The sequence below is a fragment of the Pleurodeles waltl genome, chromosome 10 (genome assembly GCF_031143425.1).
Source record: "Pleurodeles waltl isolate 20211129_DDA chromosome 10, aPleWal1.hap1.20221129, whole genome shotgun sequence".
Lineage (NCBI taxonomy): Eukaryota > Metazoa > Chordata > Amphibia > Caudata > Salamandridae > Pleurodeles > Pleurodeles waltl.
Genome location: NC_090449.1, coordinates 1,886,182 through 1,914,135, shown reverse-complemented (window position 1 = coordinate 1,914,135; position 27,954 = coordinate 1,886,182). Strand labels below are relative to the sequence as shown.

The 27,954-nt window shown below is 47.4% G+C and overlaps 1 protein-coding gene across 4 annotated transcripts in view; it reads right to left on the bottom strand.

Annotated features, from left to right (window-relative positions):
- The window catches only part of KDM5C (lysine demethylase 5C), a 457,813-nt gene that overhangs the window by 400,415 nt on the left and 29,444 nt on the right, over positions 1–27,954 (bottom strand). For all 4 annotated transcript variants that reach the window (XM_069209299.1, XM_069209300.1, XM_069209301.1 and 1 more), the window contains exons 2-4: positions 5,851–5,928; positions 5,001–5,123; positions 252–422 (exon numbers count right to left, since the gene is read on the bottom strand). In XM_069209299.1, coding sequence (XP_069065400.1) covers positions 252–422; positions 5,001–5,123; positions 5,851–5,928 — 372 coding nt within the window. The remainder of the gene's footprint in view (positions 1–251; positions 423–5,000; positions 5,124–5,850; positions 5,929–27,954) is intronic.

The window sequence follows — 27,954 nt, the reverse complement described above, 5'->3', positions numbered from 1 at the left end:
GTGTAGTAAAGCGCTTATGGAATGTGAAGTGGAAGAACATTCCATTGGTTGGAAGGCTGGGGTCAGAAGAAGCTTGGGAGGAGAGGAAGAAGGAGCAACCTGGGAGTTATCCTCATTGTACTATTCAGTATACTTGGAATAAAGAATTACTAAATCTTTTGTAACATTGCACAATTACTACAAAAGGTACCCAGATAAAAAGACCGGAGACGTTAAGATCACGTTAGGGAATTAGGAGAGTTCATTCTTACCACAAGGTTGGCCCCCGACTTGTAGGTCTCATATGGATAAACTATACGTTCATAATGAGCACGCAGGAGGGAACCAATGTTCTTCCCGGGGGGATAGGAGAGACGTTGGGCAATCCGCGCCCATCGGCGGTCTTTGCAGATTGTTTCATAGCCACCTTCCTCAGTTACAATCTGAAAAGAGAATATTAGGTGAGTCGATTCAAAAACCATTTTAAAAAAAATTTAAAAAACATTTTAAAAAATCATTAACATTTACCTAAGCCTAAAAGCAGGCAATAATTCAGGCATGTGAACTTCTGATAGATTTGATGCTGGCAAGTTATGCACAATACAGATTCGCAGCGTGGGCACCATCCATAGATGTATGCCTCTGGTATCAGCCAGATGTCAGCACACACAACGGCCGGATAAAGAAATCGTTACCTACCAGCAGGATTAGCTTTGAAGCTGGAATCATTTGCTAGATTCACAAGCTGTTCATTATTCCACCATCTAGTGGTTCGGTACATCTTTCTTACTCAGCTTTTCCTTTTCGTGCCGTCTCTTACCCTTTGGTGCTACATACATCCCCTTAAGACATCACATGTGCGTCTAGAAGCCTCTCTGCATGGAAACCATCTTAGGTCTCCCTGTAAACTCCTTTTATCCCTATTGCATTTTTGTGGTGTTTGAAAATTGTTTTTTTTTTATTCGAATTTTGTTGCATCTCTTCTTTCAGGGAGATGCGTGGGTCACATGTGAATCCCGAAAATCATTCCAGCCGCAAAACTATCACTGCTATTGTTATGTAACCATTTTGCTTTGCAGCATGAATCTTTTCTGGATTCACATGCTGTGCACCGATTTTGTACCTGTAGCCCTGTTCGCCCATGGAGGTGGAGTTAAAATTGTGTTGAGCTTGCAAACAAGTGCTTTAGTACTCCGTCCCACCTGCAACCCTGACATCCGAGTGTCCACACATTAGTATTTTGTGAAAGTACGAATGGATGATCATATGGCGGCCACGTGTGGTTTAATGGAACATTTGCCAGAAAAGCTAGAGTGGCTCCTATATTTCTTGTTGAATGTGCTCTCAGTCCTTCCTCATGTTACACACTGGCTTTTACGTGGCATATTTGTATTGCTTGGAGTATCTGTCTTGCAATGACTCCTTTTGTTACGGGTGACCCCTTGTTTGAATTTGCAAAGTACACAAAGAACTAGCTTCCTTGCCATGCTTCTTTCGCACTATGTAGTAAATCATTGACCTGCGCACATCCAGCATATGCAGGGCCTTTCTAGCTTGCATTATTGGTTGTTGGATGAACCCTTGCAGCAAAGTAGATTGATTCAAGTGAAACTGTGATATGATCTTTGGTAGAAGTGTGGGTTGGTTTTCATGACTAGCCTGTTCTTATGCGTTTTTAGGTAAGGTTCTTGGATAGTTAGCACTTGTAGTTTGCAGATCCTGAAGAGCGATGGAATAATTAGGAAGGTGCCCTTTAAGGTTAAGAACAGAAGATCTGTCTTGTAGAGCGATTCCAAAGGCTTCTTCAGCACCAGATAGCGGGTTCCGAGAGGGTGCTGGTGCAAAGGGGTAGCGTCACTCTTTGCTCCCTTCAGGAAACTTTTGATCACAAGAGTATTGAAGAAACGTGTCCCATCAGGTCCCCTAGTGTAGGCTAGTGCTACAGCCAAATAGATTTTCAATCACCAAGCATGTTAAGTACTGTGGTCTCCTGTGTCCTGCTGTGGAACGGCTCCCTCTCCCTGCACCACAGGACGCGTCTCCTTCATTTTGTGGCGTATCGCTTTCTTGTGCGTGGCCTGCACGCTTCCTTTAGGATTTCCATCGATGGCCTTGGGAGACCTAGATATCCGAACTAGGACCTTAACAGGCAGCCCCCCCCTCGTCCCATGCAAAATGTAATTGCCCCCAGGACCTGGCCCACCAGGGGACGGTTTACAAAACAAGCGCAGGAGTCAGTGTGTTTTATGTTTTGTTTTTTAATTTGACGGACCTGCATCAAAAAAAAAGAAGCTTTTTTGGCCCTCTCCAGACATGTTTTGTCCCTCTTTAAGGAAAGGCTATTTAACGCACCAAAACTAAATAATATACTGAAAACGCCCAACGCTTAAGAGATTTCTGGTGGAATGTCAAAATGGAACCCCCACCAAAAGGTTTCCTAGTATTTCAAAATGTAAAAAATGAGTGCCGTCGCCATATTTAATAGTCACTAACGCAAGGCTGCCGCAACATTAAAATAAAAAAAAATAAAAACACATAAATGAGAGACCATTTTATCTCGGACTAAAGAGGTCCATGAAACATTCCAGGAAGGCTCAGAGTATACAATGACGATCAGTAAATCTCATTCAGGAGACATCAAGGATTTTCCAGTGCTGGGCCAAGAAAAAGTAAATATATAACCCCTTCTTATAACCTTTGTCAAGAGCTCACCATGTAGAGCCTGTTCCTGCAGCACGTCAAAGCCACAACTGAGTCTCGTTCTTGGTGTTTGCCTTAGGGTTGACAATATGAAAGCTCTTGTTGCATTTGTCTGAAAGTTCACTTTGTAAATCTCCTTCCTACAACATAGCATCAGAGTCGACAGCCCCCTCCTCGTTGCATTTGACGAAGTTCAATGTGTAAATCCACTTCCTATTGTATTTGTTAGGCTACGGAGTTCACAATATCAAACTCTTTCCTATGTTCACCATGTGTAGTGAAATATATGTTTTTGATCACTGACTGTGTTGCACTATTTTGCACATGGATTAGCGGTCTAGTGTTCACCAATTGCAGATTACATTTTGTATTCAGTTTAGCTGCCTATTGACTTTATAGTAGAGTCAGACATTGCCATGTTAAATGTGTTAGGAATATTCCACATTGTAAACTGTGCTGATTTTCGTATTCTTTTTCACTGAAGAGATAGGACATATCACCGAACAGTTAAGTCTGTCAGCAGTGGCCAGTTCCAACCAGTTTCTTTCAACTCTGACCTACATTAGCCAGCATGTTTTCATATTTTGTTTTCATGGGAGGGTTTTTCCCCAGAAAGCCCTCTCTGGTTCTTTAAGATATAAAAGAGGTGGCCCTGCTCAGTAGTGGTGAAATTTACAAGACCTCGGTCAGGATTAGATGCCGAATGCCTGGCATATCTGTCCATGAGGGTGGAGATCTTTCTCGCAGTTGGACGGGGTTATCTTCTTGCTGGAAAGAGAAAGATGGAGAGCTTGGCAGGCCCTACGGTGATTAATTTTTACTTTATTCTTTGCATAATCTTAACTACATATATTTGCTGTGTACATTGCAATTGAGAATTATTTTGGTATATTTCCCTTTTGTTGCTGTGACTATTGTTAAACGTGTGCTTTCGACCTACTAATTGTTTTTTTTTTTTTTTAGGAACCTCGTGGTGAAATTATAATAAATATCTTCTTTGAACTGAAGTGCGTTCCAGAGATTTTTGTCAGCTCAGTTATTAGTGAAACCAAAACACCATGTAAAATCCCACCCTACTGTATTTGAGAGTTAAATACAGTAGGATGGGATTTTACATGGTTATCAGAGAGATCACAATGCAAAATCCCTGGCTAGTGCACATGAGAACGCCAGGTCCCTGCCACGGTCCCAGAGCACCTTCAGGTAAGAGCACATATAAGCACAGCAGGGTGAAGAGGAGTCTCTAGGGACCATGGGCTAGATGTATGAAGCCTCTGAGGTCCCAAAAGGCACAATGCACAGAATCTGGCCATTTACAAACAAATAAGGCATATCCAAGGGTACAAGTCCCAAATTGTGATTCGGTACCCAGTTACCGAATTGCAATGTGGGTTAATGAATCAGTATTTGGGTGGGGAGCGTTAAGGGCGTCCCTTCCAAGTACAGACTGCATTGGTGGGTACAAATGTTTTGTGACCAAAATGTGGTCACGAAACATTTGCACTTTACCGCCAACTCAAACTCTTTTCCCTTAGAGACTGCTGAAAAAAAATTAAGATCAGGCAGTGGTCCAAGAGCCCACTGCCTCTTCTTAAAAATTAAACCAACTTAAAAAAATAATAATAAATAAATAAATAGGACCGATTTATTTAAATGCAATCAGAGACATGGTCTGCTGATGGCACCAAATCAGAGTGTCACAAATTGCAACCTACCTCATTAATAATCAGGAGGTAGATCTATTTGTGACTCGGTGTGAATCACTAAATGTAAGTCAATGAGTTTCATACATAAGGAAGTGCGACTTCCCCATAGAGATTCCCTAAAGGGAAATAAACAAATCACAATTAGGAAATTGCCATTGCTAAGATCAGCATAGAAGTCAATGGATGAATCCAGGGAGGATAGCTCTACATTTAGTCAGGAGAAGACCTTGACAGCAGTCAGAAGCCCTTTCACCAGACATGAGGTAGAATACAGATTTGAAAAACACATTTATCAGCGATGCGGAGAAATGATTGCAGTGAAAGATCACTGTAAATTGTGGACTTCATCCCCTCAGATCAGTAGGGAGCAGAGTTCCTCTGGACAGCTACGAGGAAAGGGGGCAATGGTTGGATGAGCCCCGGAGCACGGTTTCCACGTTACTGCTTATACCATTGTAACAATCTATGACAAGCGGTAGTATAAAGTAACAGCACAGCTTTGTCATCGCAACCACAAGAGCTCAGCTCATCAGTGCACTTTGTAACCTCACTGTGTTGGTCAAGCACTTTGTGCACAGCGCACCTTACGCAGGGTCTTCTGTGAGAGGCACTTACCTTGCTCAGGCTGTACAGGTCCAGGATTCGCCTTTCCACATTGGGAATTTTCAGCGATGAGCCCTGAATTTCCCAGAACTTTGCAATCTGGTCGAGGTAGTTCAACTTGACTCTAGTTTCAGCCTACAGAGAGCAAAAACCAAAAATCTGTTATTAGTAGGGCCAGAGGTAGAGAGGAAGGAGCAGGGAACTTTCACATCTTTTCAAAGAGGAAGAGTCTATGATAACTGCAACCCTTTCAGAGCGCTGCAAAGGTTTGCAAAGTGTTTGCACCATGGTCCAGGTAGAAGGTTTTACTCTAGAGAAGCACCATCTCTCCTCAGCTCAGGACCTGCAAACACCTAAAGCTATGTCATTCATGCACACTCTACTCTTCCCTTTAGCATGTGTCAGGTCATGAACATTTCACTCTCCCCCGCAAGCATATTTGATCCCATCTAGCTTAGCTCAACATACTAGGACTCTGGACGGAGCCTTTCCCCGCAAGGGCCAGCCTCTCGCCACTCTTGGCTCTTCAAAATCCACAACTAACCCCCTGCACTTGCACTGTTCTTCCTTCAGCAACAGTCACATACTCAGAGTCTATCCCAGCCCCCCCACAATGTATCTCCTCAATGCTTCCACAGGGTGCACACACCCTTTCGATAAACTGTCACCTATGCAATGTTTAACGTGCGTGCATGCACGCCCCTCCTTACACAATGCTGCTCTCATGTACTGCCCTGGGGACGAGCATACCTCTTGTGCTGCTTTCACACTGACTGAACAAGCACTATCATCATGCAACAATAACACACTCCTCCAACACATTTTGGCAGGATAAACTGATGCCACTGCCGGCAGCACTTACCTCCAACTCATTGAGTCTTTGAATGCGTGGCGTGAAGTGGAAGTTATCCACCTCCACAGCGAAGGGCGGCTGCCAGTCCTGAAAGAGAGTAAGCTGTAGTCAGAAGATGGACAGCAGTGCAGAGACATGTATGGAACCCCTGGTGTGTCTGCCATAAGCACACAGGGACACCATTCCCTATATAGAACCAGTTTGCAATGATAACTTACATGCCTGCCAAAAAAGTACACAGGGGAGTCCCCAGTGCAGAGGGATGTGCAGCAACCCCTCCAGCACCTTTCACCACCCCCTACTCCGAGGACCCACCAAACCAAAGTCCCACAGATCAAAAGCCAGATAAGGTTAAGTGCAGCACCTGAACATCTTTAGACATTAGCAGGCAACATAGGTAGGTGAACAGACCACATCTACTCAATGCAAACCCCCAGCGCTGGCTGCATGGCAACACACAACTTAACACCAGTGTGTTCCTGGGCACCACAGGCAACCTCAGGGCAGACCAGCATGAAATACTCAGGCAAGCCAATCCACACTGAGGGGCAACAGCTGAACCAAGTTCATATTAGTAAGAAATACGCAGCGGGGAAGCTGTGCAGTAGTCATTGTAAACCGATGAGCAACAGGCAGCGAAACAGCAGTACAAACCACCCAGGCACCCCTGCAGATAGACCACAGCACAGAAAGGTGGGTGCCACGAGCAAGTGAACTTCTGTGCAATCTGACTGGAAACACACATGAATCACAGAGGGTAAAACCCTAGAATCTAACCAAACATTAAGTGCGCTTTATTAACAATCAAGAGCTAATTTACAAATTCGTCCTCAAGATCACCGAAGGCTCCCTTGTTATGGTCACTCTCACCAAACCAGAAAATACTCCAAGTTACAAAAACGAAACAGGAAAATATTCCTAGTAGTCCGGCAATGATTTCACATGTTCATTGATGTGTCCTTATGTTGATGAACCGCTGCCTCCATCTCACAGGTCCAGTGGTCCCAATACAAACCACTGGCCCACTCACAAATTCTCATCAACGGAGGCAGCCAAATCCAAAGAATTCAAACCACTGAACAAACCAGTTACTCACAAGGTTTGGCATTGCTAAAACTGGCATTAAAACAAACGCTTTCCCACTCACTTAAAGCCCTCACAAAAAGAAGTATATTTAAAGAAAACAACAACAAAAAAAATACATCAATCCAAAACGGAGGTGAGGAAGATCCCTCAATCACGGCACAACCCTCCGGCACAATCTAATGGTTTTATGAATTACAGAACATCAGGATGTTTACATTTTGATATTTAAAAAAAAAAATTGAATGCATTGTTTCCTTCACAGACTTTAGAGATTAAAGTTGAGCAAGTGCAAAAAAGGAGAATGTCAAATTGCTTGGAAAAGACCCGCCACTGCAAGAAGGAAAACCACCTCTGTCTCAGCACTCTGAAAACACCCAAGTGTCTGAGAAGGAGCGCAGGCGGCAGCAGCCTCCCTCTTGTGGGCCCCAGAACCCGGACTATCACGTCTGATAGTAAGACACCCTTGACCTTCCAGACCAAGGCATGGATTGAGGATCTGGTTCATGGGTCAAGACAGGACTACCCTACTGACGACGTTAGAGGCCTGAGAATAAACTGTACAAATATGGATATACAGCTTAAAAAAAAAAACAGACAGCTCATGTCTATAGTATTTAACCGTCTCTCTGGAGCAAAAAAGTACAATGTTGCATCAGTCTCACAAAATACCCCACAGCACCAGGCTCACGGGTAGATGGCAGTCAGAAATCCCTGTTCCAGGCAAGCAACCCTTACATCAGTAGAGGTATGTAGGAAGTTGGCTCTGTATGCACTATTTCAAAGTAAGGAATAGTATGCACAGAGTCCAAGGGTTCCCCTTAGAGGTAAGAGTGGCAAAAAGAGATAATACTAATGCTCTATTTTGTGGTAGTGTGGTCGAGCAGTAGGCTTATCAAAGGAGTAGTGTTAAGCATTTGTTGTACACACAAAGGCAATAAATGAGGAACACACACTCAGAGCCAATTCCAGGCCAATAGGTTTTTGTATAGAAAAATATATTTTCTTCGGAGGGCAGACCAGGGGGGTTTTGTAGGGCACCGGGGGGGGGGGGGGGGTACGACAAGTCCATACAGAAAGTACACCCTCAGCGGCACGGGGGCGACCGGGTGCAGTGTGCAAACAAGTGTCGGGTTTTCAATGGGAGATCAAGGGGTCTCTTCAGTGGTGCAGGCGTGGGGGTGGGGGCTCCTCTGGGTAGCCACCACCTGGGCAAGGGAGAGGGTCACCTGGGGGTCGCTCCTGCACTGGAGGTCGGATCCTTCAGGCCCTGGGGGCCGCGGGTGCAGTCTTTACCAGGTGTAGGATCTTAGAAGCAGGCAGTCGCGGTCAGGGGGAGCCTCGGGATTCCCTCTGCAGGCGTCGCTGTGGGGGCAACGCTGGCTACTCACGGTCTCGCAGTCGCCGGGGAGTCCTCCCTGAAGTGTGTTCTTCACAAGTCGAGCTGGGGGCGTCGGGTGCAGAGTGTCAAGTCTCACGCTTCCGGCGGGAAACGCAAGTTGTTGCAAAGTTGCTTCTTTGTTTCAAAGTTGCAGTCTTTGGTGAACAGAGCCGCTGTCCTCAGGAGTTCTTGGCCCTTCTAGATGCAGGGCAGTCCTCTGAGGCTTCAGAGGTCGCTGGTCCCTGGGGAGAGCGTTGCTGGAGCAGTGTCTTTAGAAGTGGGGAGACAGGCCGGGAGAGCTGGGGCCAAAGCAGTTGGTGTCTCAGTCTTCTCTGCAGAGTTTTTCAGCTCAGCAGTCCTCTTCTGCTTAGGTTGCAGGAATCTGAGTTCCTAGGTTCTGGGGAGCCCTTAAATACTACATTTAAGGGCGGGTTTAGGTCTGGGGGGTTTGTAGCCAATGGCTACTAGCCCGGAGGGTGGGTACACCCTCTTTGTGCCTCCTCCCAAGGGGAGGGCGTCACATTCCTATCCCTATTGGGGAAATCCTCCATCTGCAAGATGGAGGATTTCTACAAGTCAGTCACCTCAGCTCAGGTGGCCTTAGGGGCTGTCCTGACTGGCCAGTGACGACTCCTTGTTTTTCTCATTATCTCCTCCGGCCTTGCCGCCAAAAGTGTGGCCGTGGCCAGAGGGGGCGGGCAACTCCACTAGCTGGAGTGCCCTGTGGTGCTGTAACAAAGGGGGTGAGCCTTTGAGGCTCACCACCAGGTGTTACAGTTCCAGCAGGGGGAGGTGTGAAGCACCTCCACCCAGTACAGGCTTTGTTACTAGCCACAGAGTGACAAAGGCACTCTCCCCATGTGGCCAGCAACAGGTCTGGTGTGTGGCAGGCTGCTAGAATTAGTCAGCCGACACGGATAGTCGGTAAAGGTTTCAGGGGGCACCTCTAAAGGTGCCCTCTGGGGTGTATGTTACAATAAAATGTACACTGGCATCAGTGTGCATTTATTGTGCTGAGAAGTTTGATACCAAACTTCACAGTTTTCAGTGTAGCCATTATGGTGCTGTGGAGTTCGTGTTTGACAAACTCCCAGACCATATACTCTTATGGCTACCCTGCACTTACAATGTCTAAGGTTTGGCACCCTGCCTTAGGGCTGTAAGGGCTGCTAGAGGGGTGACTTATCTATACTGCATAGGCAGTGTGAGGTTGGCATGGCACCCTGAGGGGAGTGCCATGTCGACTTACTCGTTTTGTCCTCACCAGCACACACAAGCTGGCAAGCAGTGTGTGTGTTGAGTGAGGGGTCCCCAGGGTGGCATAAGATATGCTGCAGCCCTTAGAGACCTTCCCTGGCATCTGGGCCCTTGGTACCAGGGGTACCAGTTACAAGGGACTTACCTGGATGCCAGGGTGTGCCAATTGTGGAAACAAAAGTAGAGGTTAGGGAAAGAACACTGGTGCTGGGGCCTGGTTAGCAGGCCTCAGCACACTTTCAAATCAAAACTTAGCATCAGCAAAGGCAAAAAGTCAGGGGGTAACCATGCCAAGGAGGCATTTCCTTACAATGTACAAATGAAGTAACACTGCAATGTGGGGTCAGTATGGCGTAAGAAGCTTAGCATCCCATTCTAACAAAGTGGGCACTGAATCCACAAGAAGATAACATTCCTCAACCAAGAGGTTGACCTCAACAGGTAGGGGCCAGAACCAACCCATTGCTTCTGCCAACCACAACCCAGGACTAGACCCCCCTCTCAATGCCACGAACCTGATGGAGTGTGCCTTCATGACATCAAAGCAAGCACAGCTAATAAACCTGAGACCGACACTAGTAACCTCACATGAGTAGTATGACAAAAGAGCTGTGTGCCTGGACACGGTACGAGCCACCAAACAAGACTACATCAGAACACAAGCGAGAAGTGAGGAAGACGTGAGTGGGTACAAATACTACAGCAGAAGCCCCTTACTCTTTTGCTGCCCCATTACTTGCTTACATGGAAGTACCAATGGACTAAAAGGTGCAAAACCTACCCAACAGCATCCATGCCCTCGGCTAAAAAATTTCAAGCTTAAGCACCACCTGTCTAGCTAACGCCATCCCTCCTGAAGCAACCGCCAGAGCTCAAGGAAGCGCCAGATATTTACACTAATTAACATTTTACTTGAAAAGAAAGGGGAAGACAATAAGAAATAGTTGACAAAACATGGGCTATTCCGCAGTACAAAAGACATCAGGCATCTTCACTATCAAAGTGAGCACCACCCATATAATGCAGCACAATGTGCTCTTATGTACCAAAGTACAGAGGAGGTGGGAGAACTAATACTGAAGGGACTTAGAGTCTGCATGAAGAGGAAGAAGACAAACCAAATGTGAAAGATCAACCACAGATCAATTCCTCTGCAAAGTCAAACAAGACAACAGCAGAGTCAGCCTGACATTGCTGTGCCGCCTTCAGACCCACCAACATCTAAGATGCCAGTATGTTGGGGGGGGGAGGGGGGTTCCCCTTCCTATCTTCCACAGGAAGGTATTTTAGTCTCCCTGTCTTGCAGCACCATGAAGTGGTTCAACTTCAGGAGTCCCAGTATCACTCTGAACTGCATTCCAAAGCAGGGCCAGAATCGTAAACAGATGCCTTGGAAAGAAGTAGTAACCCTTCAATTACAACTCCAATACAAAACATCTGCATCTTTTCACCCCTGCTAATGTCTAGGATTCTGGAGTAAAACCATGAGTTGGCTTTGAAGGTACATCCTACTGTACCTGAAATAGCTTTTAATTACCTCAGAGCCTCGAACAGATGAGGTCGGATTGTCGCTATTACAAAAGGTTGTACAGTCGGCGAAGCTATGATTTGCTGTATCCAAGGCATGGCAGACTGCGTCTAGAAAATGACTGATGAAGTGCTTTGCAATCATGTGACAGATCCAACAAGGACACATAACTAGATATGACTGCACCCTTTTATCAGAATCTCTATCACCGAGTTTTACTGACTCAACTGCAGACATCAAGTCATCCGCCTGCACTTTGAGTATTTCTATAATTAATTGTGCAATAGCCCTTTGCTTCTGCTTCTCTAGTTTTTTCAGTTTCTTAGCCACATTTTGCTTCAAATCCCCGACTGGCTTCCTTGGGGGAGTGGGGGTGTTAATAGGTTGGCCATTTCTTCAATTACTAACTCTGGTTCTACAGGTTCCAGCTGATCTTTCGCCTTTCTTCTACTAAAGCTTGCTTCACCTCTGGCACTTGCCTCATTTTCAGGGTCTCATCTTTAGGTGTATAATTCCTTAACCTGATCACACCAAGCTTGATATTACTCTCTTCTATGAACCGATTACTTTCTAGCTATCTTTCTTCGCTGGTTCAGTCGCTCTTTTCTGCGTAAAAGCTTTCTCCTGCAACCGTCCGACGTTCATATTCCCAATCTGAAGTACGCTAAAGGAGGTACATAACTTACTTGGATTACTTACGCTAGCAGCAGAGGGAGAATGTGGTCGGTCAGCTAAGTAACCACAAGCTTGAAGCACCTCACCTAGCCAGTTCTCCCAGTCAGTACAGGGCAGGTCAAGGGAGCCACCAAAGCACAGCACTCCCTGCGCACACAGTAGAGAACACACAATGAGACGAGGCGAGAGGTCAAGACATTTAGTGGGAAAAAGACAAACTGCAGAAGGATAGGTAGAAGAAAGGGAAAATATAGACTGAAGGGGGCATGATGTACTGAATGGGTCAGAGGGTGGCCAACTCCTGGCGTGCACAGAGCCGAGAAGCGAGGAAGCCCTAAGGGCCTTAAAAGAGTGGTGGGGAGATGGAAGAGGTGAAAAGAAGCCACGGGGTGGGGCCTTAGAGGGGGGACACAGGCGAGGTTCTCTAAGTGGGGGTGGGGGGGGAGGGGGAGTGTAGAAGAGACAGAAATTTAAAGAAGTCAGTGTAGAGGAAGGCTTATGCGTCACATGAGGGGTACAGGTTTAGAGAAAGGTGCCTAAAGTGGAAGAACAGGAAGACAGCTGGTGCGAAAAGAGTGAGGGGACCACATAATTCTGAGCCTTTCGTGTTATTGCCAAGCATCAAAGAACATCCATCTTATGGCTCTCCACTTAAGCCTCAGGACTGTGGAAAATCTAAAGGAACACACAAGATGTGCCAGCGGTGACACGCCAGCAACCAGGGCAGCAACTCGGCAGGCCCTGGACGCAGAGAAGAAGGAAGAGTGGCACAGGCATTAATCCTCCCAAAAAAATCTACGCTGGGCTTCTGCAGAAGGTAACATCATCAAGTACGCCGCCAGTCTCCATCCCCACCCCACGTACGCCGCCAGTCTCCACCCCCACCCCACATCAAGTACGCCGCCAGTCTCCACCCCCACCCAGTAAGCCGCCAGTCTCCACCCCCACATCAAGTACGTCACCAGTCTCCACCCCACATCAAGTACGCCGCCAGTCTCCACCCAACATTAAGTACGCCTCCAGTCTCCATCTAATTGAGAAAGGAGTTGATTACCAGGGTTACACACAGCACCTGAATCAGTCCTAACCAAATAAATCACAAGGGCAAAAAAAAAAAAAAAAAAACACACACACACACACACACAACACTACGCAAAACCAGATTTGCAGAGAATCTGGGAGCCAATGGTAACTCAAGAAATATCAATGACGGCTCTTGGGAAAGATGTACCCCAAGATTGTGTCATTGAAATGCTTCAGGGATAAGCCTACCCCAAAGACATTTACGGTCAGACTCACTGATAGGCTGACAGGGTCACTGGCATGCTCCAGGAACATATGTACCGCTCAGACATTCACAGACCGGCTCACTGACACTGAGGACAGGGGTACTCTACAAACATTCACAGACAGGCTCATTGACGGCCTGCAGGGACAGACATGCCCCACGGACAGGCTCACTGACGGGCTGCAGGGACAGACATGCCCCACGGACAGGCTCACTGACACGCAGCAAGGAAAAGCGTACCCTGCAGACATTCACAAACAGGCTTCACTGATGGGATTCAGGGACAGACTACCACCCTCAGGGTCTCACAGACAGACTCACTAAGTTACAGGGCCTGATGAAACTCTATAGAATGTTACAGGATCCAAGAACAGATCTTAACTGTAGGAAGCTGGCTTTGTAAATACTATATCAAAATGAGAGCGTGCGCAGCGTCCAGGGGCCCCAGAGGCTTGACAGAGGGAATACTAGATAATACTAATGCTCTATTTGTGGTAGTGTGGTCGAGCAGGTAGGCTTATCAGAGGGTAGTGCTAAGCATTTGTTGTACACACACAAGCAATAGAGGAAACACACACTCAATGACTTAACTCCAGACCAATAGGACTTTATATAGAAAAATATATTAGTTACTTTATTACTAAAACCACAAGACTCAGTTCAGAAGTAAATACTGTTGCAGGTAAGTACTTAGCATATACATCAATGTAACTTTGTTTCACTTTATTCAAGTAAACAGTTTAAGAAAACAGAGCATATCTATTGTAAGGAAATGCCTCCTTGGCATGGTTACCCCCTGACTTTTTGCCTTTGCTGATGCTAAGTTTTGATTTGAAAGTGTGCTGAGGCCTGCTAACCAGGCCCCAGCACCAGTGTTCTTTCCCTAACCTGTACTTTTGTTTCCACAATTGGCACACCCTGGCATCCAGTTAAGTCCCTTGTAACTGGTACCCCTGGTACCAAGGGCCCAGATGCCAGGGAAGGTCTCTAAGGGCTGCAGCATATATTATGCCACCCTGGGGACCCCTCACTCAACACAGACACTGCTTGCCAGCTTGTTTGTGCTGGTGAGGACAAAACGAGTAAGTCGACATGGCACTCCCCTCAGGGTGCCATGCCAACCTCACACTGCCTATGCAGTATAGATAAGTCACCCCTCTAGCAGGCCTTACAGCCCTAAGGCAGGGTGCACTATACCATAGGCGAGGGCACAAGTGCATGAGCACTGTGCCCCTACAGAGTATAAGCAAAACCTTAGACATTGTAAGTGCAGGGTAGCCATAAGAGTATATGGTCTGGGAGTCTGTCAAACACTAACTCCACAGCACCATAATGGCTACACTGAAAACTGTGAAGTTTGGTATCAAACTTCTCAGCACAATAAATGCACACTGATGCCAGTGTACATTTTATTGTAACATACACCCCAGAGGGCACCTTAGAGGTGCCCCCTGAAACCTTAACCGACTATCCGTGTAGGCTGACTAGTTCTAGCAGCCTGCCACACACCAGACATGTTCCTGGCCACATGGGGAGAGTGCCTTTATCACTCTGTGGCTAGTAACAAAGCCTGTACTGGGTGGAGGTGCTTCACACCTCCCCTACAGGAACTGTAACACCTGGCGGTGAGGTCTGGGGGGTCTCAAAGGCTCACCCCCTTTGTTACAGCACCACAGGGCACTCCAGCTAGTGGAGTTGCCCGCCCCCTCCGGCCACAGCCCCACTTTTGGCAGCAAGGCCGGAGGAGATCATGAGAAAAACAAGGAGGAGTCACTGGCCAGTCAGGACAGCCCCTAAGGTGTCCGGAGCTGAGGTGACTGACTTTTAGAAATCCTCCATCTTGCAGATGGAGGATTCCCCCAATAGGGTTAGGAATGTGCCCCCCCCCCTCCCCTCGGGAGGAGGCACAAAGAGGGTGTACCCACCCTCAGGGCTAGTAGCCATTGGCTACTAACCCCCCCCAGACCTAAACACGCCCTTAAATTGAGTATTTAAGGGCTCCCCAGAACCTAGGAACTCCGATTCCTGCAACCTAAGAAGAGGACTGCTAAGCTGAAAAACACTGCAGAGAAGACGGAGACACCAACTGCTTTGGCCCCAGCTCTACCGGCCTGTCTCCCCACTTCTAAAGACACTGCTCCAGCGACGCTTTCCCCAAGGACCAGCGACCTCTGAATCATCAGAGGACTGCCCTGCTCTAGAAGGTCCAAGAACTCCCGAGGACAGCGGCCCTGTTCACCAAAGACTAACTTTGAAACAAAGCAGCAACTTTGAAACAACTTGCGTTTCCCGCCGGAAGCCTGAGACTTGCTACTCTGCACCCGACACCCCCGGCTCGACTTGGAGAACAATTACTTCATGGAGGACTCTCCAGCGACCACGAGACCGTGAGTAGCCAGATTTGCCACCCCTGAGCCCCCACAGCGACACCTGCAGAGGGAATCCCGAGGCTCCCCCTGACCGCGACTGCCTGTTCCTCAGATCCAGACGCCTGGTAAAGAATCTGCACCCGCAGCCCCCAGGACCTGAAGGATCCGAACTCCAGTGCAGGAGTGACCACCAGGAGGCCCTCTCCCTTGCCCAGGTGGTGGCTACCCAGAGGAGCCCCCCCCTTGCCTGCATTGCTGAAGAGACCCCTTGGTCTCCCATTGATTTCAATTACAAACCGACACGTGTTTGCACACTGCACCGGCCGCCCCCGTGCTGCTGAGGGTGTACTTTCTGTGTGGACTTGTGCCCCCCCCCCCCCCCCCCGGTGCCCTACAAAACCCCCCTGGTCCGCCCTCCGAAGACGCAAGTACTTACCTGCTGGCAGACTGGAACCGGGGCACCCCCTTCTCCATTGAAGCCTATGCGTTTTGGGCACCACTTTGACCTCTGCACCTGACCGGCCCTGAGCTGCTGGTGTGGTAACTTTGGGGTTGCTCTGAATCCCCAACGGTGGGCTACCTTGGACCCAAACTTGAACCCCGTAGGTGGTTTACTTACCTGCAGAAAGTAACAAACACTTACCTCCCCCAGGAACTGTTGAAAATTGCACTGTCTAGTTTTAAAATAGCTAAAAACTGCATATGCTATTTTGCTAATTCAAAGTTCCTAAAGTACCTACCTGCAATACCTTTCATTTGAAGAATTACATGTAAATCTTGAACCTGTGGTTCTTAATAATAAACTAAGAAAATATATTTTTCTATACAAAAACCTATTGGCCTGGAATTGTCTGAGTGTGTGTTCCTTATTTATTGCCTGTGTGTACAACAAATGCTTAACACTACTCCTTTGATAAGCCTACTGCTCGACCACACTACCACAAAATAGAGCATTAGTATTCTCTTTTTGCCACTATCTTACCTCTAAGGGGAACCCTTGGACTCTGTGCATACTATTCCTTACTTTGAAATAGTGCATACAGAGCCAACTTCCTACATCTATTTTAAAACTGGACACTGAATTGTCAGAACAGTTCCTGGGGGAAGAAAATAAAGTACCGCTTTAGAGGTAAGTACATGACTAACAGTTCCCGTCTCCGTGTTGTAGGTAGTCCACCATTGGAGGTTCAAGTCAACCCCTAACACCCACCACCCGCAACACGGGGCCGTCCGGGTGCAGAGGTCAAAGGTGAGCAATGTTAACGTGGCCTCCTATGGAGACAGGGGGTATGTGGAATTCGGTCTGACAGCAAGTGAGTACCAGCGACTCAGAGGGCAGACGGGGGATTAGAAGAGCACTGGAGGCGCCCCAAGTAGGCACCAATCCCACACCCTCAGCGGCACTGGGGTGGCCGATGCAAAGAGGGTGTCGGGTTTCCAATTAAACTGAGGGGATCCCTGGGGTCACGCAGGCTCTGCAGGTGAGGTCCCAGCAGGGGGTGTCTCGGGCACACCACCAGTCAGAAGACAGGGAAGAGGACCGCTTGGTTGATCGTCGCTGCACTGGGTGTCGATTTCTCCAAGGCCTGGGGGGGGGGGGGGGGGGGGGGGGTGTGCAGTGGGTCCTTTGGCATAGGTTATCTATGTCCAGGTTAGTCATGGTCAGAGGGGGTCAGAGGGGGTCAGAGGGATTTCCTCTGCAGGAGTGGCGTGGAGAGGTCAACCCAGGGTGGGCACTTGGTCACCGTCGCCTGGGGGATCCTCTCTAGTCAGTTGGCCCACATGGACTCGGGCCATGGGTATCGGGTGCAGAGTGGTGAGGACTCACGCTTCTGGAGTGAGGTAGGAGTCCTTTAAAAGAGGTTTCTTCTTTGGACAGGACCGCTGTCCAAGGGAGTTCTTCATCCTCTGTGATGCAGGGAGTCCTCTGGAGGTTTTTCAGAGGTCGGTGGACCTGCAGGACGCGTCTTTCTTCTGCAGGTTCTTGGAAGCAGGAGACAGGCCGGTAGGGCTAGGCCGAAGTCAGTTGTTGTCTCCTTTCCTGCTCTGCTGGGGTTTCAGCCAATAAGTCCTTCTTGTGAGGTCGTCAGGAATCTGACGAGCTTAGTTCAGGGAGCCCTTAAATACTAAATTTAGGGGTGTTTTTAGGGATTAGGGGGTCCCTGAGGGTGGCTACTCCCTCATGGTGCCCACTCCCTTTGCGGAGAGGAGTACATTCCTATCCCTATTGGCCCAAGATGGAGGATTCTGCTAGGAGGGGCTCACTTCAGCTCTTGACACCTTAGGGGTGGTCCTGGCTGAGGAGGTGGTGACTCCTTGTTTTTCGTAATTATCCATCTGGACTTGCTGCCAAAAGTGGGGCTTTGTCCGGGGACTGGGCATCTCCACTAGCTGGAGTGCCCTGGGGCATTGTAACACGAAGCCTGAGCTTTGAGGCTCACCACTAGGTGTTACAGTTCCTGCAGGGAGGGGAGGTGTGAAGCACCTCCACCCAGTGCAGGCTTTGTTTCAGGCTCCAGAGAGCACAAAGGCTCTCACCCTATGGGGTCAGAAACTCTTCTCTCAGTGGCAGGCTGGCACAGACAGTCAGTCCTGCATTGAAGGATTGGGTAAAATACAGGGGGCATCTCTGAGATGGCATTTCTGCATTTTTTTTAATAAAGCCAACACTGGCATCAGTGTTGGTTTATTATTCTGAGAAGTTTGATACCAAAACTTCCCAGTATTCAGTGTAGCAATTATGGAACTGTGGAGTTCCTTTTGACAAAATCCCAGACATATACTTAATAGGGCCACTCTGTACTTACAATGTACAAGAATGGACTTAGACACTGTAGGGGCACAGTGCTCATGCAGCTATGCCCTCACCTGTGGTATAGTGCACCCTGCCTTAGGGCTTTAAAGTCTGCGAGAGGGGCGAATTACCTATGCCACAGGCAGTGTTTTGTGTGCATGGCACCCTGAAGGGGATGCCATGTCGACTGCTTTTTCTCCCCACCAAAACAATCTGCAATGGCAGTATGCATGTGTTAGGTGAGGGGTCCCTTAGGGTGGCACAACACATGCTGCAGCCCTTAAGGACCTTCCCTGGTCACAGGACCCTTGGTACCACTGGTACCTTTTACAAGGGACTTATCTGTGTGCCAGGGGTGTGCCAATTGTGGAAACAATGGTACATTTTTAGTGAAAACACTGGTGCTGGAGCCTGGTTAGCAGGGTCCCAGCCCACCCAGTCAAGTCAGCATCACTATCAGGAACAAAGTGGAAGGGTAACTGCAACAAGGGACATTTTCCTACAGTAACCTAAAGTTATAAGACCAATTTAATCAAAATATTGCCTATCAAAATATGAAAATGAAAAAGTACTAAGTATCTAGGGCGACTTGACGATTGGTCTTCAGGTGTCCCCAATATCCTAACTAGCTACGAACTAGACCCTGCAAAGAATTGATATTTTCATAAAATTCCTGTCCTCCTAATCTCAGGTGTAATCACAGAATCAGAGTCCTGTCACCACAGCTAACAGAAACCACTCTGCCTTGCCACCAGATCCTGGAATGGCCTCCCACTCCACCAGTGCACGTCCACATCCCTGAAAGACTTCAGAAAGCAGCTTAAGACCTGGTTCTTCGATCACCATCACCTGCTGACCAAGGGTCGCAGCCCCCACCAGCACCTGGAGACCAAAATATTAAGAATTTGGCGGTGCAATAAATTGGGGACTTTCTTGGAGGTGAACTACAGTGACGGCGAGGTTACAAAGCTGGGTAGATAAGCACAATGTAGTCGAAAGGACCCCTTACTGGGCATGAGCCCATAAAAGCCTCCAAAAACCAGCTGGAAATCTAGTGTTTAGTGATTTTCAGAATGGTTTCCCTGCCACCAAGTGATATCTGCTCCTTACCTGCTGACCGTGTGAAAGAGCCCATATCATGTGGCACCGAGCGAGTTGGCAGAGCCTGCATTGTCTTTTAGGCCTGTACACAGGGGGCAATACATGTATGTGTACGTAACAAGTGCAACACTAAATGTTTATGTGGCAGACGGAGTTAAAAGTGACAATTAGCATCATTTTTGCAGCTGGGTTGTAGAATACCATTTTTTTTGTAAACATTTACTCCAAGGAGAGGGGAGGGGGGGGGGGGGGGGGGAGTACTGGAAACCAACTAATTCATCCACTGTAACGTCAGTTCTAAAATTATGCTTATGCCCATCTATGCACTAAAGAGCAATTTTTACCCCTATTTGTCATCTTGTAGGATTTTACCCCGCATTCAAATCTCAAGTACAGGCTGTATTTTATGCAAATGGTGAATTAGGGAAATCAAATTTTTAGCTTCAAGAACTCCAAAGGTTGTCAATAAAGCTGCAGTCGGCGGCCAGTACATGTTTAAACTCCGATAGCCCAAGTCAAGTGGTTCTCAAAATAGTTCATCACTGACATGCTTTGCCCTATTTAATCACACCAGTGCTATAAGAAAAATATTTTTACATGCAGTCCCAGCTTCATTGCGGATCACCATATAGCATCGCCTCCAAGGAGAGCGGGATAGTGGGTTTGTCGAGGAACGAGGGGACAGTGATACCGTTGCTGGACAGTTTGGATAAGGAGGCAGATAATGTGGAGTTTAAGATCCACAGGCCCAGCACCCACGGAGGTCCTGGAATCAGTTAGGGACAGCCTTGGAAGATAGGGCTCAGAGGACGTAGGGTAAGCAAGCCCACAAGAAGAAAATAAAGCAGAAGAAAAACAGAGCAATGCCAAGACCCCATACACTGACCTGGCCGTGATCACCCCAATGATCCAAAACTCCACAGAGAAGAGGTTCACACTCTTCCAGGTAAGATGACAACCCCTCTTTGTTAGACGCTTATGACTGGTTAGTCGTTAGGATTGCTTTGGGGGGGGGGGAGGATGTCTTTGTATTGCATGCTGTAGGCACTAATACCACCACCACCCCAACCCGGTCTTCGCTTTAAACAAAAAAAAATTAAAATATAGGTAATGCGCATCCATTGCAGGTCCTCGAGGGGAATCCTTGGCAATCAACCATGAAAATCCCTTTGCACAGGTATTCCCTTCCACCCTGCATTAATCACATTCACTGACCAGCCCACAGTAGGACAACCATTCCCCTGTCCCCCATGCTCGCCCTGTCCAGACACCCATTACCACCCCCTCTCTCCCCCTGTGCCCAACAGTCAGAGTGGCAATTTCATCTATCCATTTAGATCCTCCCGAACTGTGCAAATTAGGGGTCCATGATTAAGGTTGCAGGTCTGGCTTCCAGGTCATTTGAATGCCCAAGTATCTGAAGCTCAAGCATTTCATGGGGAGGCCAGTGTACCAGGTTTTGCTTCCTCTCACTCTCCTCGCAGAGGGACCAAAAGCGATTTAGACCAGTTTATCTTTAATCCTGATGCCGACAAAAAGTGTCTAAAAATAAAGTTTAGCAGAGCCCAGTCTCTGCCGAGTGGCCCATAAATAGAACATGGTCTGCATTGAGACAGCCTATCCTCTAGTGCCATTCCCCAATAGAACCCCACGACATGGGCATCACACCGTACCCAAGTTGCCAAGGGTTACATTACCAGGGGGAAGAGAAGAGGGGACAGGGGGCACCACCATTGCCCCATTGGATCTGAAATCTGGGGTGAAAACTGCCCAGTTGACCTGTAATTGTGCTGTGGTCTGGCATTTAAGACACGGATATAAGACAAACAGGGTGCCAATGCCCAGCTTAACCTAAACTGCACGTAAGAAGGCCCAGTCTAGTGAATCAAAGGCCTTCTCGAAGTCAAGAAGCATTAGTGCTGTAGTACAATGCAGCATCCGGCAGTGGGCAAGGGCGAGATGACCTCATGATGTAGTGCCTAGTGCTGCGATGGGGAAATAAAGCCACATGGGTGAGCAATTAGCTTAATTGTGGCATTCATGACGGAGATAAAACAGTAAGAGGCACAAAGGTAGGGCAGCTTACCGGGTTTTAGCAATACCACAATGATGGCCAGATCTATATCCACATAGAAATGGGCTTGGACAAAGGCTTTGAGGTACAGGTTTAAAAACTGAGAAATGATTTGGCACATTTTGCGATAGTATTCTGTTGGGAAGGCATCTGGGCCCAGGGATTTGCCCTTGTTGTGCTCTGATAGAGCCTCATTGATGTCCTCAACCATCAGTGGTTTGTCCAGAGTCACTTGCCCCATAGGGGTCAGTCTGGGCAACAGACATTCTGCAATTACCAAGGCATACTTCGTGCACTCCGGGCGTGTGCGTACGGCACATAGGAGGCCGTAGTAATCTGCAAATGCAGAGGTTATAGCAGGACCAGTCTCAGCCTGCATCCCATTTGAATGTGATAATGATCACCACTCTGGATTCTAGGTGTTTAGTAGCAACCCAGTGAAGGGGCTTGCTGGATTTATTACCCCATCCAAACATATAGGTCTAATAATTGGTGTTTCCCAGTTCAGATGAGTCTCATTCAGGTATAATCAACGCATGGTTGCTCTCTCTACAGCCAGCTGCTGGCCAAGTAGCTCCATCAGGTTGCCCCAGTTTGGGCTCTCGAGGGATGAAATATGCATTGTTGGAAAGTGTCCTCTTTCTTGGCATGGTTACCCCCATTTTCTGCCTGTTGTCAATATGTTGTACTGCATCTACAGAGTTCCTGCTAACCAGGACCCCAGTAGTTTTGCTCTCTCCTCTAAACTGTACCATTTTCTTCCCACAATTGGCAAACTGGTCTTCCCCATGTAAGTCTCTAGTATGTGGTACCTAGGTTCCCAGGTCATTGGGATTCCAGGGGATCCCTATAGGCTGCAGCAGTTATTCTGCCTCCCATAGGGAGCCGATGCAAAGAGTTCTGCAGGCCTTCCATTGCAGTCTACGTGAACCGGGTGCACGTACCAGTTTTCACTACAGGTTACTGCACCAGGTCACTATAAGTCACCCCTAGTAGGCCCCCACAGCTCAGAGGGCAGGGTGCAGGTCCCTGTTTGAGAGGGCACCACTGCACTAGCAGAGGTACCCCCACAAACTCCAGCCCCATTTTACTGGACTTAGTGAGTGCAGGGACGCCATTTTATATCTGTAGTGGACATTAGTCACTACCTATGTCCAGCTACATAATGGTAACTCTGAACCTGGGCATGTTTGGTATCAAACATGTCGGAATCATACCCAAATACCGTTGCAAGTATTGAAAGTATGATTCCATGCACTCTGGGGGCTCCTTAGAGGACCCCCAGCACTGCTACCACCATTCTTGCAGTGTTTTCTGGGCAGCCCAGCTGGTGGCACCCTCAGACAGGTTTCTGCAGTCCTGCTGCTTGATCTGATCAAGCCCAGAAAGGCAGAACAAAGGATCTCCTTTGGGAGAGGGAGGTAACACCCTCTCCCTTTGGAAATGGGTGTGACTGGCTTGGGAGGGGTAGCCTCCCCAAGCCACTGGTTTGCTTTGAAGGCCACATTTGGTGCCCTTAGTGCATAAACCAGTCCACATCGTTTCAGGGACCCTCCCCAAGACCCTGCTCTGGCACGAAACTGGACCATGGAAAGGGGAGTAACAACTCCCCTGTCCATCACAACCACCCCAGGGAGCTCGACAAAGGGTGTCCATGTCATTGGAGTCGCCTGTGAGTCCTCACTGCAGTGTTGGTTCTCCTAAACTCGAGCCGGGGGCGTCAGGTGCAGAGTGTGAAGTCTCACGCTTTGGCGGGAAGCAAGAGTCTCTTTAAAAGTTGCTTTTTTGTTGCAAAGTTGTTGCAGGTTCTGAACAGTGCTGCTGTTCTTGGGAGTTTCTGGGTCCTTTAGGTTCAGTCCTCTGAAACCTCAGAAGGTCGCTCATCTGTCAGATGCATCGCTGTGTAGGTTCTTTGAGTCTGGAGACAGGCCGGTAGGGCTGGGGCCAAATCAGTTGGTGTCTCAGTCTTTTCTGCGAGGCTTTCAAGTCAGCAGTCCTTTCTTCCGTTTGGGGTAATCTGCTTTTCTGGGTTCAAGGTTGCCCCTAAATACTGAATTTAGGGGTGTGTTTAGGTCTGGGGGGGGGGGGGGGGGCAGTAGCCAATGGCTACTGTCCTTGAGGGTGGCTACACCCTCCTTCTGCCTCCTCCCTAAGGAGAGGGGGGCACATCCCTATTCTTAATGGGGGAATCCTCCAAAACCAAGATGGAGGACTTCTAAAGGCAGGGGTCACCTCAGCTCAGGGCACCTAAGGTGCTGTCCTGACTGGTGGGTGACTCTTCCTTGTTTTTCTCATTATCTCCTCTGGACTTGCCACCAAAAGTGGGGGCTGTGTCCGAGGGGGGGGGGAGCATCTCCACTGGCTGGAGTGCCCTGGGGCAGTGTAACACAAAGCCTGAGCCTTTGAGGCTCACTGCTAGGTGTTACAATTCCTGCAGGGGGAAGGTGTGAAGCACCTCCACCCAGAGCAGGCTGGGTTTTTGGCCTCCGAGAACACAAAGGCTCTCACCCCAGGGGGTCAGAAACTAGTCTCTCAGCAGCAGGCTGGCAGAGACCAGTCAGTCCTGCACTGAAGGATTGGGTAAAATACAGGGGGCATCTCTAAGATGCCCTCTGTGTGCACTTTTGAATAAATCCAGCACTGACAGTGTGGGTTTGATATTCTGAGACGTTTGATACCAAATTTCCCAGTATTCAGTGTAGCCATTATGGAGCTGTGTAGTTCATTTTGGCCACCTCCCAGACCATATAATTAATATGGCCACACTGTACTTACAATGTCTAAAAATAGACTTACACTGTAGGGGCATATTGCTCATGCAGCTATGCCCTCACCTGTGGTATAGTGCACCCTGCCTTAGGGCTTGAAGGCCTGCTAGAGGGGTGACTCACCTATGCCACAGGTAGTATTTTGTGTGCATGGCATCCTGAGGGGGATGCCATGTCGACTTTGCCTTTTTCTCCCCACCAACACACACAATCTACAATGGCAGTGTGCATGTGTTAGGTGAGGGGTCCCTTAGGGTGGCACTTCCCTTAGGTCCCTAGGGGAAGCTGCCTTAGGAACCTTCCCTGGTCGCATGGCTCTTTGTACCACTGGTACATTTTACAAGGGACTTGTGTGCCAATTGTGGAACAATGGTAAATTTTTCGAGAAAGAACACTCGTGCTAGGGCCTGGTTAACAGGGTCCCAGCACACCTCTGTTAAGTTAGCATCAATATCAGGCAAAAAGTAGGGGGGTAACTGCAACAGGGAGCCATTTTCCTACATACTCTAATCCAGATTCCAGGGTAAGAAAAGAGGACAGACAGTTCTTCCGCTACATCCACATTTTCCGAGTCAGATTACAGACACAGATCCATTCACCCCCAGAATAAGAGGCTTGCTAAATCGGAGGGGCCAGTCCCAAACACAATTTTTCGGTCTTCTGTACCAACAACCACCAATAGTTTGGCACCCTTACTCCGGGCTGCCAGTGCAAACCCCATTTGTCCACCTCCAATGGTTTCAACCACCATTGTTTTTTTTTTTTAGCCAGAGGCGGAGGAAGAAGGGGCAGAGGAAGAATGAAAGACTGCAGAGGAGCACACAACATGAACAGCAGAAAACATTCCCACAACCAGAGACAAGTCGAGAGAGGGTGCAGCAATCAACTTAAGCACCAAAACATTTGAGCAAGACTCAACTAGAAGTACTGAAAAAGGGCTTCGGTTATGTGGCTACACAGAGACATGATCACTTTCAGTTGCAGAAAGAGTTGGCTTAGTTCATTCGCACTATCCATCTAAAGGTTCTCGTCAAAGACAAGCCAGTAGAGGAAAGAGAAATCAAGGCAGGTATAGGGTTGCACTTGAACCATTATCAACATTTATTTACTATTTATATTTCTTAAGATGATTGGTCAAAAGAATACCATCTTTCATACAGGATACCAAAGACTTGTCGAATGTTTTAGATAACATACCATTCAACCCCGAAACACAACTACTGACAATGAATGTCAAGGCTCTATACGAGCGTCCCACACGAGGAGTCCCTCAGAGTATTTGACAACTTTTCACCAGAAACTGAATGCTCCTCCATAACACCAAACGATTTTGGGCTAGATTGTGCACACACTTCCCTCACCAGAAACTATTTCAGATTTGAGGATGTCTTTGCTCCAAGTGTGGCTTGCCGTTACGTGCATTCTTTTGTAACAGAACATTTATATTTTGTTATCTGAATCCATTCCTAATATTATGGAAGTGCAACAGACGACATTTTTGTAGTATAGTCGGGTACAGAAGAAACTGCTAAACAATTCTCCGCTTGGATTAATGCAACCAACACATTCTTGAAATTTACTATGACTACAAGTAAGGAAAACATTCAGTTTCAGAATCTTCTAATAAGACCATCCAATGGCACTCTGAAAAGTGCAGTATATTACAAATCTCAGACACAATCTCCGAGTAAATCAATCTCAGGCTCAGGTGAAACTGCTCTGAGAAACAGGATTACAAATCAACATGCCATTTTCTCACTGAGAAACTGCTGGATAAAAATACTAAAAGATACAGAAGGCCTATGAAAGAGCAGAAGAGGGGTAATACCCCTAGAAATACCTTACTAAAAAGGTCACACAGATCACCCTCCAATCCGATCGAATAATATGCGTAACCACTTATGGGCTCCACTTCAGTTCTTATTCACTGTCTTCTGGGCCAGGTTGGAGTACTCTAACATCTGGATCATTGTACTTTGATAAACCGATGTTCTCGTAACGTGGCAGAACTATAAGACTATTTGGTACACACACAACCATAAAAAGTGGTAACAAGACCCAATTTATTTTGTACTAGGAACCTTCCACCAACATCCGTAGTAGTAAGGACGTACCCCCCATCTCATGGCAGTGTTGTGGTGCAAATACATATTCACGAGGAAGACATTAAAATAAAGGATAGATGCAGACAGGCTTGAGGAAGAGCGCCTAAGTCGTTTAAAACAAGAAAAAGTTCAAGATAGACTTTGGGGATACCAAAGCATATGCTTGGCAAAAAAAAAGAAAAATAAAAAAAAATGTAAACAGATGTTCATATTGAAATCTGGAAGGAAAAGCTAGGTATTGCTTCTGAACAAAACTGATGCCCAAAACTCATTTAGGTCAAGTCAAAGTACTCCTTTTTTCGACAGGTATACCTTCCTGAAGGGGACCAAACAGATTCTGGAGTATTCTTTTATGCTCCTAAGTACATGCTCTGCAGTTAGTGTAGGGGGGCAGGTTTGGTACTGGGAAAGGGAAGTTAATTAAAAAAATAAAATTTGATTCACTGGCAAAGTGGCCACATCCCCAGCTACAAGGTTGGATCTGGCCTTATAGCGAGTAAACGTCCAGAAAAGATACAATACCAACAACTCCATTCACATACCAGAGCTTATTTTCCTACGCAGATGTGAAGTGGAAGGGAAGACCGTGGGGTGCCATTGCATGCAGAGTCTCACTGTTGCGCTCACTGGTTGCCAACTAACAAACCAAGGGGTGTGCCCAGGGGGCTGGTGTTCTGGCCTCTCTTTGATAAATTCATTATTAGGAGCTTATCAATAGAAGCCAGAACACCAACAACCGAAACAAATCCCTTCATAAGCAAAACTCCCAGGCCCTAGACTTTACCTACAAATAAACAGAACAAACGCAAGTGACTCCACAATATCTTTAATGCTAACATTGCGAAAACTCTTGCAGCAGAAGCAAATCAAATCACCAACAGAAGGTTAATTAAAAACCAGCACTGGCAAAGTCAAAAAGTTGTGCCTACGTATAGGTAAGAGTTATTGGCTCTGTCAATGTTTTTTGTTTTGCTATGTTGTACAGCAGCAAAGCTGCTTTTTATCATGGCTGATAGAGAAGAAAAAAAGTGCTATGAGGCGACTAGCAATGACCACAACAAAGTTCTTATTTTCATTTTAAAATTACTTCTGCCATAATGCTGTAGAACATGGCTAAAACAAAATTGACAAAGCCAGTAACATTTGTGTGGGCGAGGCCTAATGACTTTGCAAATGCTTGTTACAATGTTGCTCTTCAGAGTGGGTATATCACATTTATAGGCAGCCCCCCTCCACACTCGAGAACAGGGCCTGCATGGTGTCTACAGGTTTATGTGTGCATGCTTGTTGTGTGTGTGTGTGTGTGTGTGTGTGCTTTCATAACTGGAGAGGATTCCTATACAAGGGTGTGGGAGGCAGAAATCCTCCACCACCCTTTTACATGTGAATGCAGTCTATTTACTCATTTAGTTATGTAATGTGCAGGTTTCAGACAAAGTATAAAACTAAATAAACAGAGGAAACCGTGCATAACAAACATTCAAAGCGAAGGCATGTGAACAAGGCACATACATGTGTAGTATAACTCCATGAAGTAAACAGAGTAACTTGACACAGGGCCACAAAGTACACACAAGGAATGAGGGGAAAGGGGGCACCCAACAACGTGGAAGGAGAGTGCTGGTGGCAAGCAACAACGCAGGGCAGATGGGATAAGCAACACTGAGAAGAACGGGAGGGACAGAAATCA